At 36.4% G+C, this 14913-nt stretch overlaps 1 protein-coding gene across 3 annotated transcripts in view; it reads left to right on the top strand.

The window, feature by feature from the left end:
* The window catches only part of ZDHHC21 (zDHHC palmitoyltransferase 21), a 53907-nt gene extending 43736 nt beyond the window's left edge, over positions 1 to 10171 (top strand). For all 3 annotated transcript variants that reach the window (XM_074994912.1, XM_074994911.1, XM_074994910.1), the window contains exons 7-8: positions 4246 to 4289; positions 4782 to 10171. In XM_074994912.1, the coding sequence (XP_074851013.1) occupies positions 4246 to 4289; positions 4782 to 4914 (177 nt within the window). In that variant the 3' untranslated portion in view covers positions 4915 to 10171. The remainder of the gene's footprint in view (positions 1 to 4245; positions 4290 to 4781) is intronic.
* Positions 10172 to 14913: the final 4742 nt, after the last annotated feature.

The following is a 14913-nucleotide window of genomic DNA, read 5'->3' as shown; positions in this document are numbered from 1 at the left end:
TTGTCTCCTTCTACATTGCAATGCATTGAAGAGTTGGAAACAATGCATTGTGCAGATATGACAATAGGCTTGTGTTCATTATAATTCAAGTATTAAACAGAGCTCTAGTGATTAGATATCCCTTCTACTAACCGCATGAGAGTAATTGAATGAGAGATTTCTGCTCCATGCTTCGGAGTTAGTCCTGTGACTCACATATTGGTGTTTGTCCATTGGAAGTCTCAAATCTACAGTCTAAACAAAGGGAAAATATTCCTTCGGTATGTTTGTTCCATCATAAGTTAATTCATTATCATTCCATTGCACTGCATTATTTGTTGTCTGGTGCAGTTTATATTTTCCTTTAATGCTTTTCTTCAAGTAATCATTTATGTTAATAAAATGCATCTTTTATGAAAGATGTATTCCTCTTAGTAGGTGTTCAACCAAGTGGATTCATTATCAAGTGCTTCTTTAAATTGGTCTGCAGCGTTCACTCAGGTCTCATTGATTATTTCTTCGTCTTTCTTGTAACAGCCCTAGTCATTACAGTGCCTTATTTTCCTTAGAGAGAGGAAGCAAGCTGCCCCTGCAGACTTGTTGCCAAAGTATGACACTCATCACACTGAAGGCAACACCTGTGCAGCTCACTTCAGCTCTTAGAAAAGCAACATGTAGTTCAGTTTTGCTTATTACTTATTTCTTTGCATTTGACACTAATCTAATCTTGAATCTTAGGCTTGGTTTAGTGATCCTTATAACTCTTTTGTTTCAGAATAACCACATGCACACTAATGGCAGAATAAGCTCTTATTTTAATGAGGGTAGGTGGTTTTGCAGTGTGGAAGACCTCATTGTTGAATTGGTCAGATTGTTGATCAGTCATTTTTTTCTGTGAGCAGTTCTAACCTTTGAAGTTTTCTTGAATCAGATGTTGAGGACCGTATTAATTTTGTCACACTACTATCACTTCTTAAGTTATGTGTAAATTAAAAACTCTCAAAAGTTTTAAACATCAGAATTAGCTGATAAATTTGGTACTTATTTCCAAAAGTACCTTTGAAGAATATTATTAGCATGTCCAGTACCTGAAACTAGTCATTTGTACAGATGACCAAAGTCTTTATGGTCAAATAGAATATTAACATTGGCAAACCAGTGCGTTGCATTAGAAGCATAATAAACAGAATGACAGTATGCATAGCTTGAGCCCTGTCAGCCCAAGTCAGGTGTATGGGGACACCCTTTGGTGTTTAACTGCAGTATAGGCAAACTTTTAGGAGCCTAAGTTTGAAAATACAATAATAATTTTCATTGTTGTGTTTGAGATTATTTGTTACTTGAAGGGTGGAGGTTGGGAAAGGCAATAGAGAAAGAGCAGCAGAGATAGTGTTTCTGCACTGAATCAGAGAAGAAATGGTATGTGTCTGATAAATGGATCCAAAGAATCTTCTTACAAAGCATGTTGTCAGACTATGGTTCCTTTCCTTATTTGATATAATCTAGCCTGATAACTTATACCAATGGTTAATAAAGAAAAAAAAAGGCTAGTTCAGTAAGATTTTGGAATGCTTTTACTAACATCAAAATTTATCCTGGTGAAAATTTTAAACAGATGCCTTCTGTCCTGCTTCCAACCCACCCCTACAAAAATACCCCAGACAGTCAGGTTTAAAGCAGTCAGACACCCATTATCTTTCACTGGTTCATTACTTTTCCAGTTTATTGAAAAGATATGGTATATAGCTGTATCACCTCAAGCTATGATCTCAGGTATAAAGAACTATGCATGGTCAGCAATTGGATAGGAGACTACTAAGAAAAGCTTAGATACAGAAGGAAGTAGCGTTGGTGATTGATTTAGTGGATGACAAACTTTCTTCTGAGTGACACAAAATGTATGAATGTGACCTTTATGCTGCTGAAGGTGGATTATTTAAAAGGAGACACAGACATAGTCCTGTCCACATGTAGTAATTACAGTTACCCTAGTCTCTCTCTGGTGCAGAAAGGCTATTTCTGTCATCATATTATAACTTGTGGGAAATTACATTCTGCCTTCTGTTTTCATCCTGCATTTTCTTTGAAATATTCTTCTTTTCTTTCTTCCCTAAGCTAATATGCACTGCTGCTGTTTATTGTTAAAGTGTTGTCACATTAACCCAAGAGATAGATAAAATGAATTTTCTGAACCATTTGTACAATCTTTTAAGCCTTGTGTAGTGCTTTGGATTCTTTAGAGGAAAGATGCTTGTGTAAATGTGATGTCATTCATATTGGTGTCTCAATAAGGTTTTTCTTTCTTTCTGAAGGCATAGTAGTGATATTTGTACTAACCCATTCATTTTTACAGCAAAAGATTTAACTTGCTGGAAAGATGAAACAGAATAGGAAACAGAGATGTGAAGAAGAACTAGCTTACTTCATCACGTTAGAATTCATTTCAAAGGGATTACAGAAAATAATGGGCAAAAAGATATTGTTTTTGGTTAATTTCTGTACACAGGTCTGGTGTTAAAGGATTTTTACTATGGTAGCTTTGCCTTTCCTCCCAGCAGGACTGACTTTGTACTTTGGAAAACAGTATTCCATCCTGAAATATGGTATTTTTTCCTCATGTTCCAGGATACTATTAACAGGATTTGCATCCTTTCATCCTTGAATAATTAGTTCAAATCTTGAACTGTCAGCTTTGTTTCAATTGCCTCAGAAGTAAATGGAAAAAGAATCCCATTGTGTTCCAGCTACCCCCAAAGCCTGGCTGCTGAGTTTCTTAGGCTGCTGCTAAGTTTTACTTTCATGTGAAAAGGTAGATTGGTTCACTATCAAGTGAAAGTAATTTTCAAATTGGCCCAGCTGCTTGGCAGCCATGCTGGGATAGGGAATCAGCAGAGGGGACTTGGTTTCTTAAGTTCAGCTGCCAGTCTTTCTCAAGCATCTGAACTTCAAAGGGGAACACTCCTTTACTCTCAGTCCCTTCAGCCTAGCTCACAACTCTTCAGCCATGGTTGAGCTACTTTAAACTCTGAAAAGGTATCCCACAAACAAGGCATTCTGTACTCCCAAGTCAGTTGATATAAATTGAAAACATTAGCAGGTGGACTTCAGAATTTTTCATTCTGGAGAGAGAGAGAGAGAGAGATGGCTAGCTGCTTTAACTGCCTTTCCAGCTAAAATCTTTAGTATTTTTAAATGAGTGGAAGGCATTCTACAGTCTTTTTCCCTCTCCCCATTTTAACTCTTTCACTTATGTAAAGAATGTAATGAGTTATGGGAGAGACACTGATAATATAGAGATACTGATAGTATAATGAAGTAATGAGCAACCTAGCCTAATGTATGGGCCACATGAGTGGCCCTCATTCTTCTCAGTGGGCTGCAAGATTGTCGTAACCAAGGCTGTCTCCCTGTTTAGGGTAATTTTTCTAAATGCACATGCGTACCTAGAATTTATGGGCAAATAGCTCTTACAGTCAATGTTGTGTAAAATCAAAACATGCCTCACTTCATGTACTCTTGCTTTATGTGTGTGTCACTTTAGAAATAACACTAGGGAAAAAACTATGGGGACAGAAACCAGTGGAATCTGGCAACCCTGTATGTGCACAACAGCAAATAAAATTTCTTGTGGCCCATACATAAGATTGCAATGGGTCACATGCAGACCATAGCCACAGGTTGCCCACTGCTGCTGTCAGTGAAGCCCAGGCAGAATGTGGGCTCAGTGAAAAAGCACAACCGCTCAATCAGAATTTTGCTTTTGGCAATCAGTGCCCCAAGTCACAAATACTATGATTTTCAGATGAGTGCAAAAATGCTAATGGGTGCTTCTGCTGATGGTAATGTTTTAGTAAATTGTGGTGGAAATTCATTGTGACCCGGCAATAATCTTTTTGTGTGACAATGCCACATTTATTGGAAACATACCAGTTAAAATGTATGATAGAAATATGCTATGTCAGAAAAGTACTGCTCTTTGTGCATATTATTTTGAGATGTCTTATGGATAAATAATATTTTAATTAATATTAGGTTCTGCTCTTTGTTAGTATTCTATACCATGTCTCATCTCAAAAATTGACACAGTGCAGTTTCTCAGCATGATAGTTTACCAGGCTGAGTAAACCTACTTTGCATGAGATTTTACCATGGTTTTATATTAGTATGGGATATAGCTCTATGTCGGGTCCTTCTTTATTTACATACTGAGAGTGTGACTGTTTTGTGAGGAAGTGCTTTCTAATATTATTTTCTTTCTGGCAACAGGATACAACAAGTATAGAAAAAATGTCAAACTGTTGTGAAGACATGTAAGTACAGTATAAAGAACTAGAAAAGCTTTAAACTATATGTGGAAGGAAACTGAAGGCATTGGTACTAGAGTTTACATGCTTTTGTTTCCTTTCTGTACAACTATTTCACCATTTTTATACTTGTTTTTAATATAAAATAGATTCAGATTATTATTCTTCCTTACCTAAAGCAAGCAAAACTATATTTTGTCTCTTACGTGCAGATCAAAAGATGCTTGCTACTGTGTTGTTGATATGTATTTAATTGCTCCTGAGAATTTCCGCTTCTTCAGAAGTTGCCTTTAGTTGATTGACGACACAGACTCAGTTTCTGCTGTCCAAAGTTAGATCTCAGCTGCATGTCATAATGAAAGAAAAGCTGTATTTGTGATGCTGGGGACACAATTCATCAGAGTCTAGTAATGGATCCCCAGCCAATCTGTATTGTTCTAGCTGACTGAAGTGCACCATGGGAGTGCTGTCTTTCACTAATAAGGCTGTCTTCTGTAGATCGAGGCCCCAAAAGCCATGGCAGCAGACCTTCTCAGAAGTTTTTGGCACTCGCTGGAAGATCCTGTGGTTTATTCCTTTCAGGCAGAGGCAACCACTGCGAATTCCCTACCACTTTGCCAATCATGTCTAAACAGATGGATGTTGGGCACAGATGGGTCCTCCACGCTGGAAGTGTGTTACAGGTTTTATGATAATAGAACTATGACAGTCGTCAAGTCAATTAAATTCTACCCACCGATCTTAGACATCATACTGTGCCCCGGGCTTTATTTTCATGGTGATCTTGATTCTATTGTGGGATTAGTACCCTTTCTAGGTTTAAGTTTAAGACATATTTATTTTCAAATTAGTTTTCCAAAGGGATTTCTTAACTGTTTGAGATTAGTAACAAAAACACAAATAATTGGGATACAATGTTAACCCAGTTTTGTTTTGATACTGGATATGTTTGTTTTTTTAAAGGAGACACTGAAGTTTACATAGATTAACAGATTTCAAACAAAATGTCTCATTCTGCATTTAACTATTGTAAATTATGTACATATCTTTTTCTGCTAATTGTGTTTCAAAATTCTCGAAAGCCTTCTTTTATTTATGATGCATGATATTACTCATGCATTACAGCACTAGAAAAAGGTGATATTTTAACAGAAACAGTTTTTCCTAAACTTTTTCCAAAAGTGTTTTTTTAATATAAAGGAAGATCTTGCATCTTATGTTTTCAGTTTTTTAAAAATGTTGTCTTAATAAAAGAAGTTATTGTTTTTTATGAATAAAAGCTATGAGAGCAAACACCCTAAGGCAAACTATGCATCTATAAAACATGTTTTTCCCTTTTCTCCACAAGGATTTCCTTGTAGCGTTCAATAATTCCACATATAATCAATATGGCACAAATTGTATTGTGCACATATTTAAAAATTCAAGTTTAATCAGTCAACTTAAAGTATCACATATGCATTTACAAGGTAGGGTGTGATAGCTAAAGTTATACTTTACATTTTGTTTTGGTGAGTCACCACTAAAACTAGAATTAGATTTACTTGTCAGGTGTTTATGTGAAATTGGCAATGTGTGTGAAAAATATTAAGTATTTTATTTATATGTAAATACTAATGGAATAGGCAAGCACTAATTTTTATGTACAACAGGGTCATTGAACTGCACTAACTTCCTGTTCTAACTGTATATTGAATGGGCAGGAAACAGTTTTGCTCTTGTGGAATATAAGGGTTGCTTCTTATTAGAAGTGGTTAACAAGAAATGGTAACTTTACGATTAGAGCTGGTGAAATAGTAAACTTATTCATAAATAGACGTATTGTCTTTTTTGCTGTGATGTGGGGCATTGTGGTGTTTGTTATTTATGTATGTCTCAGCAGTTGTCAAGTATTTCTGAATATTGAGCATTTTAAATGAATTTTCACAAGGACAAAATCCATAGTTTTGTTTTACTCACTGTTCTGGCTAAAAGTGTATCATCCAGTCTGAGAACAGAAACAATAGCATGTGTCTTAGGTGACTGTCATACCACACGAATAACAAATAGTGAATGGTCAAAGCAAATGAGATGTAAGCTATACATTTTTATTCAGGCTATTTGGTATCTCTAGCATTCTGAGAGAAAGGTCCTTGCACTGTCTCTTCACTGTTAGTGTCTATGTAGGATAGTCTAAGCCAAAGTTCAAAATGGTCAAGAGATTATGAAAATGCTCATGTGGCCTTAGGCATTTACAAATGACCACAACTGCTCCAGCTCCTTTCAGAAAAAGGAAATTGTGGAGTGTATCCTCTGTGCTGCTTTGGTAGTTGAAAATTTCTTTCCATTTGATGAAATGGTGCCAGTCCCTGAAGTCTGTCTGATGCATGTTAGGAAGGCAGCAAGTTGGTCCTTGGTATCAAAAAGCTTGAGAAACGCTGATTTAAAGCCTTCAATCAAAGAAAGATTAATGAGTTTGAATGTGCTTGATTCACTCATTGTCAGACATATGTTTCTTTTGTGTTTCTTACATCTTCCTGTCAGCCACTTAACTTGGGGAAAAGCACATTTGCGGGGCATAAATTGTTGCAGTATTGGACCATGAATTGTAGACAGTGAATTTAAATGTGGTAAACTATATCAGAAACAATGGGAGCATCAAATGTTTACAGAGAAAAAATAGCAATTAGTCTAAATCTAATATGCTGTAGATATATTCCAGTATCTTAAAATAAAAGGAAAAAACTAGTTAACCTTATTCCAGAATGACACAGATCTTAATTTAAACATAAGCAAAGTCTGAATGTGTATATATTGTAAACTATGTGTGTGTGCCTGTGTGTGCAGTATACAAGATGTCCAGATTGATTAATTAGTAGGTGTGTTTACCTAGTAAGCATTGATTTAGGACTCTGGGCTATTGGGCCACTGACAAGTATTTGTAAAGTCAGCTTCGAGTCTTAGGGAGAGCCTTCCTCTCTTGTTCCCAAAGTGCCCTCTTTTGGCCAAGTTGTGCAATGACATTAGCTCTTGTACTAAAGAGATGATGTCTTGCTTTTATGATTTATATTTTGCTGAGGCCTCATGTTCAGGCAGTTGGTGAGATTTGGAGCAGTAAGTGTTGTGGAAAATGGAAAAAATATATCCAAAGGATGTTATTTGCAATTATCTATATTATTGTGACTCTGTGATCGATTCCAAACATAAAACGTTGTTTTTGTTGTGTCTTGGTTAAAAATGAAACATCAGATCTTTTTCAAATCCCCAGAAGAATAGGTCTGGGATTTATATTACTGTATACACTTATTGTCAAGTGAGACAAAATCCTGATTTTGTTTCTGGGCAATATATTGTACATTAAAGTTTAAATATAAAACATCAACATTACTGTACCTGAAATACCACATGCTCGTTCTCATGTTACATGATAACTTTTGTCTGTATGAATATTGTGCAAGATGGTAATGCCAAAGTGAATGCATTCTCATACGGTCTTGTAGAACTCTCCCTTTTCAGCCTCTGAATACCCCTTCCACCAGTTATACAGAATGATCGTAATAGGACAATAATGAGTGATGCGCTTCATCTTCTGCCCCATTTTGCATTTCTGCTTTTTATTTCTTTCAAATTTTGGAGGCCCAATTTGAGGCCTCTTTAAGGAACTTGATTTTCAGAAAGTGTTGAGTATCCCTCTTTGGAAAACAAGACCTCTTTAATGCATCTGAAGTTAGGCACCAAAAAATCATTTGTCATTTTTGAAAAATCAGGGCAAGTGCATTATCATATTCACTTATTAAAGCAGTACTGAAATTGTGATCCCCAGAGCTGCTTCTGTCACAGATGGAAAAGATCTTTTGGTGGTGATATTAGTAACACTTCTTCCTACACCAGTAGCCCTGTGTTCTCATCACTTTTCGGAGGATACATTTGACCACTTTTGTCTTTTTAAATTTCTCTTTATACTCTATGTAGCAAGATTTATTTACTTCTATCAGCTGCCTGTTGCTTTGGTGTCAATTTAGACCTGATTAAATTTGTTGGATGATATTAAAATTGGAAGGGAGATAGAACCACATTTCAGAGTAGCATAGTATTAGGTACTAACTGCTATATATTTTCCTGTGTTTGTTCCCTTTTTGTTGTATTGAAACTTTGGTCAGATTTTATTATTATTTAATTCCATTATCCTTTTGTAAGGCTTGTCTACACAGGGAAGTGAATTCAGAGTAAAGTAGGGGTTTATTAATTTTAGGCAGTGTAATTATTTGATTCACTCCATGTCAGGTATTATTCTATAAAATGTCCACACAGAGGGTTAATCAGGAATACCTACTCCAGAATAACTTCTCATATAAGCAGTTTTAAAATTAATAAACTTTGTGAATATAAAGAGTACTAATGGGTTGCATACTAATAAGTACACATTTAATTGGCTGTTGTAGATACAGCTATTATTCTCTCATAGCTGATATATTTACTGCAGCACGCAAATGGAAATCCAAGCTCTGAGAGTGCTCTGGAAACATTGTTTCCTTTTCAGCAATGGGATATGGTGATGTACTAGAAATATGACAGCACAAGAACTGGCCTGAACAGTTAAGCATTTGGGACATAAATATCTTTTGCCATGAACTCATGATTACGTATTACACTTAAAACATCTTAGCTACAAGTGTGGGATTTCTGAAACTAAGTGGAAGACTCCTAGTTAAAGTTTGGCCAACAGCATATCTTCGACACTGGGCATTTAAATGAATAAGCTCAACATCACAATAATTTCTCTTTAAATGTTACTGAAAATTATGGCTGGCAGTGATATTAGGAAATATTCTCTTTTCAATTTTGGGTAACACTTATTACTAAATAAGATCTGAATTTCACTAGAGGAACAGACGTGATAGACATATGAATAAGAATAGCAACAAAGGATGTAAATCGATGGGTACCAATGTAATGTTGATAGATGAACAGACTTTGCAGTAGGAAGACTGGTGCATCTTGAATCTTATAAGAGGACAAATGGGGGAGAAAGATTTGGAGCCAACAGGAAGGAAGCTAGGGTGGCTCCAGGAGGGTTGGTTGTTACAGTAAGTACTCTACCATTTACATGTACACGGTATCCCTCTTTTCCACACATCACCTTTTAACACCACACAGAACTCTTTAAAAACAAATTTTGTGTTGGCCAGTTTTATTCAGTAAATATGCAAATACAGTAATATTTTTCTTCAGTAATGAGCAAATAGTTGTAGTAGTTTGTATTGTAGCAAAACTTTGTTTATCTATGTAACAGAGTTTTGATCATGAAGATGGTGTCTAACTGATGGAGAATTTACTGTAACAAGTCAGTAGAAACAATTAAATGTTTTCACTAATTTAAAAGCGTAAGTTCACAACAAAATATTAACGGTTTTATAACTTTTATGTCATTTGCCCTCCTTTCTGGCATCAATACATCACTCATTGAAGATTCTTCTGTCATATAGAAGATATCATTTAATATGGCTGAGGTTTCTATGCCCTTCCTTTTCCTCAAATTTGATTTTACTACCAATAATGAGACCACTATAGCTGTGTTTTAACTGTATTATAAAATTAAGTCAACCAACAGTGCTCGTTATTGGTCCTAGGCCCAGTTTTCTAACTGGGTATAACTTCCCTCTACTGAAAAAACATCTAAATGTTCTGTTCCAAATATGGTAGAGTCTGGACCCTCCTGAGAAATGAGTCATTTCTTCTGCATATGTGTGGTATAAGGGCTATGTCTCCTCCCCCACTGCAGATAAATAATATTACTTAATTTGCATTCAAATAGCTGCAATTTAAACTATTATGAAATTAACACCCAAGTGTACCTTAGTGATATGTAATATTGGCTACGTCTACACGTGCCCCAAACTTCGAAATGGCCATGCAAATGGCCATTTCGAAGCTTACTAATGAAGCGCTGAAATGCATATTCAGTGCTTCATTAGCATGCGGGCGGCAGCAGCGCTTCGAAATTGATGCGCCTTGCTGCCGCGCGGCACGTCCAGACGGGGCTCCTTTTCGAAAGGGCCCCGCCTACTTCAAAGTCCCCTTATTCCCATGAGCTCATGGGAATAAGGGGACTTCGAAGTAGGTGGCGTCCTTTCGAAAAGGAGCCCCGTCTGGACGCGGCGGCAAGGCGCATCAATTTCGAAGCGCCGCTGCCGCCCGCATGCTAATGAAGCGCTGAATATGCATTTCAGCGCTTCATTAGTAAACTTCGAAATGGCCATTTTGAAGTTTGGGGCACGTATAGACACGGCCATTAAGAGACAAGAGTAGCTTGAAGCAGTATGGACATTTATCGATCCCACCTCATACTTTTTGCTAATGTAGCTGTATGATGAACAGTGGAATAATCAACTTATTAACTTCTTTACCAAGACTTATAACATGTTCTTGTTTCACCAATGAGAGAACAGAAATGTTGATTTAATTTTTCTGATAACCAAACCTACTGCTCTGCATTTATCCTTCAAATCATCTAGTAGCAGTATTGGTATATCAGCGAGTCATGGTACCTTATATTACATTCCATATCCAAGAGTTTGCTACTGAAAAGCACCTTGACCAAACACTCCATCTAGCCTAGCCACAAGTTCTCAATGAGAGTCTTACAAGGTAAGCAGAAACTGACATGGGTCAGGCCTGTAAATGTCTCGGGGGGTGTCTCTCAAGTTCAGCCTGTCTTCTGGCTTTTTCTTTTCCTTCTGTGTCCAAACAGCTGTTAATAACAACAGGCAGCTGTTTTGACTCCCCCCGCATAGCTTCTTCAGTGCTTCTGTTGTGTATTCTTCTGTGTTCTACTAGGCCTCAGGTCACTGTCCCCATGTGCATCAGTTTAGTAATCAGCAGCCAGGATGATTTGAGAAGAGCACATAGTAACTTGCTTTACCACATTTCTCCAGTCCCGCTTTGTCTGTTCCTCTGCTACCTTCACATTTCATGTGTGCCAGTCTGGCGGCAACAAAGCCGCAGAGTATCTAGTGCTCATCAAAAGACAGTTCAGAGGCCTCCTGAAATAGTAGGGTCTAGATCCTGGTGCACTAGTCCACAAATTTAGGCCAATTTGTATTGCTGAATAATTTTGCCTAATTAGATTGCATGTTAGCATTAACAACACATGTAAACTTTTTATTGCGGAAGAAGGTAGCTGTGTCTAAACACAAGTCCCATTCCTCAGTTAAGTTTTCAGAAGTGCTGAGCACCCATATCTCCAGATAAAGCCAGTGGAAGCTGTAGGTGTTTGACTTCTTTCAAAATCTTCATCACTGTTTTGCAGTTCTGCTGTGCACCTATTGTCCCATTTAGTGGCTTTTATATTAAAACACCATATTGCCGCACGGTGTTAAGTGTGCACTGTGAAAGATGAGCATGGTATGAAAGTGAAAACCCTTGCACAGAATGCTTAAGTTCACTAGGTTTGAAGTTCTCCTGTGAGGGACTAACTCAAAATCGGGCAACAGGGGATCTGAACTTTGAGAGCTCACCTGAATATAACATAGTTTGGACCTGTCTATCTGAACAAAACTATGCTGATATAACATTAATCTACAGCATAGGAGTTGGGCTAGTATAGGCAGGCCCAGCTCAGTTGTTCTTCTCCAAAGCACTCTGGGCCCAAGAACATCTTGGTTACAGTCCCCCAATTATGTAAACACCACTAGTGAGTAGCTGTGGCTGCAGGCTTGGTAGGGTCTCTGGCAATGGGAGAAGTCACTGATTTGACAGCCTGAGGGGGATACAGAGAGAGAGGGAGTTGCATGTGTGTGTGCGCGAGAGAGAGAGAGAGATCTCAAACTCTCCAGTTCCATTTCTTTTATCCTACTGTAGTGCACCTATGTATACATATTAATGTGTCTTCTAAGATTGGAAGCAAGGAGTTTAACTACTTAAAATCCTGAGATGTATAATCCTTTCTCAGTTCTGTGTAAGCAAATGTGCAAGAAAGCTGTCATACTCTTTGGTAGATTCTGACCTAGTGCCACTTTTTCATGATGTAGTAAACCAGAATATTATTGGCATTGGTTTTGACACACACAATTTTCACATTATTTTTAACCTGTGGGTTCTTGAAGTCTGTATTTTCTGACAAAAAGTACTATATCCACTGTTCTGGTAGTGCTACAGTAGCCTTAAGTAACTGGAGATCTTGACAGTTGCACCAAAGAATTAACTTTTATGATTTGGTCCACTTGGGAGACTTGTGTTATGAAATGCATATGCCTTTGTAAAATTAGATTTAATTTTAGGCAGATCAGTTTCTGTTTAGCAGAACACAGAATCCAGGCTTTATTGGCATAGTTGGTTTTAAATGTTCTTTAGGGATGTTTGTGTAATTACGCCGGCTAGTAAAGTATATTTTTGCCAGTGAATTAGCCTAACACAATTCAGTTAATTCGCAGGGCAGTTCACGAAACTGGGGCTTAGAGAGCAAATTAGGTGGCTCTGATTTCAACCATTTCAGTTCTTCCTTCTGCACAATGTAATAGATTTTTTCTCATCCATGTTACACTGATTTGTCATCAAATGTGTCATTAAAAAATGTATCCGCCTCACTTCAGTAATCATTAAAGGTTTGGGAGTGGATTGATATAGAAGCAGGAGAGGAACTGGTTGCCACAGAGCTATTATTTTGTTCAGCATGCATACTGTTTATATTCTCTTCAAAATCTTGAAAGTTCAACAAAAATTTCAGATGAGGAAGAAATTGCCCTCTATGTAGCTTTAGCAAATCATACTATTACTGGCTACTGTTTTCTCCTTCATCAAGAAAGCATCAATCTGATCTCTTTTTAGGAAAGAATCTAAAAAGGGAGGGAAAGCCCTATATAATGTTAAATATGACAGTTAAAACTAATAAGGAATATTACAAGGAGGTAACTGATGCATGTTCAGAAAGCAGACAATCAAAGCAAAACATGTTTAAACTTGTTCAAAACCAAACCACTGAAAATTATGCACTTCACTGTTGACTACAGATTTAATATTAAGCTTTGATATTATAAAAACATTTTGTAACTGAAACTACTGTCTTCACAGATTAAATTAATCAAATTATCAAAGTAATTTCTGAAAATACACTGATTACAAGAGGTGATTTCAGTACTGTTTAGTAATATTTGAAAAGCAAATGAAATGTAATAGATGCTTGGTCTGTATGTTGTTTATATTGAAATAGTATTGTCATTGTAACCAATATATCATAAATCAGGCACCTTATGTTTGTGTGTGTAGTTGTAAAGGTTGAAGATAGTTAAGAGCGCAGAATACATACTGGCAGTTCCATGCCTTTTCATAAAGGGGGCAAATAGTAATTTCTCTTGGATTAAGTTTGGTCAAAATGGCAAAATCTCTGTTATGCTTTTATTCTTTATTGGATATTTTTATAAGCATCATCTTCCAAAACACTCCTAACAGTAGTACAATGTAGCTGAGCATTTTAGATAAGGAGAAAGTGATTCATCAGGTACTTAAGTATGTCGCTACCTTGAAGTACATGAGCAGTCCCTTGCTAAACTAGAACCTAAGGTTTAAATCTGCTCTGTTGCTCCCATTAACTTCAGCAGATTTCCACCTCTGAGCATAATTTGGACCTAAACTAGAATATAGAAGTCTCAAGTTATACAGGGAATCTGATGCAGACTTCATGATATGTGCACATTTGTGGGGGGATGGCGGGAAGAGAATCAATATTTTTGTCAATATACATAAACTGACTTCTCCAGTTCTGTAATACTGAAAATTCTGTAGATACTCTGTCTCCTTAATGGTTTTCAGCCTAAGTGCCATAATAAAATATATTCTGTAGCAAACTTTATCAAATTTTGTAATTTATGCTTTCTGAATTTTGTAATTCAATTAATGAGTGTTGCTTTTTATTGTTTAATTCTGTATTTTACTGTTTTTGTTTTCAAATGATACTATAATGCAGTGTACATGATAGACCTTTTGAGGATGACTAGTGCTTAAGTATAGCAAAAGTAGTGCATGACTAATCAGTGGATGATGTGTGAGGTGAATGGGAGAATGGTACCAAAACAGAGTCACTTGCTCTTGTATTGTTTTTAATACTTGCTCTTGTGTTCTTTTTAACATTCCAAAATGTGAAATATGTATCCACCTCAGAAACAATCATTTGTATTGATTTGGTGACTGTTGCATTCATGTAATATCTCTATTTTTCTTTCCAGAATGAATTAAGTTAAATTATGGATATTTTTACTTCTATTGATGTGTATTATGTACTGTATTTTTAGAAAATTTATTTTTTAAATAAAAATAAATAATTCTGAGGATTTTTTCTACACTGTTCATTTAAAATCAGTATGCAATTTAAATTGTTGCCTTAGTTATTTATTTGCTGTAAGTACTTGGCTAATATTTCTCAGTCTGTTTCAGATTTGTATCATATTTATTTGCTTTAATAATTCTTCACCTAAAACATGTTTCTGTGTTGGCATGATTCAAAAATGAAAAAGAATGGAAAAGGTTTACTTATTCTGCACTGCTTCTAACTTTGTTCCCTCTCTCATAACCCTCTTTCCTGCAGTAGTAAGGTCTTGGAATGGAGTACCACTGTTAGAATATTGTTTTTTACTGCTTAAATGGGTCTTATCTTGCA

Source organism: Carettochelys insculpta, chromosome 5 (genome assembly GCF_033958435.1).
Source record: "Carettochelys insculpta isolate YL-2023 chromosome 5, ASM3395843v1, whole genome shotgun sequence".
Taxonomy (NCBI): Eukaryota; Metazoa; Chordata; order Testudines; family Carettochelyidae; genus Carettochelys; species Carettochelys insculpta.
Note: the sequence above shows the minus strand (reverse complement) of the source record. Positions and strands in the feature narration are given on the sequence as shown.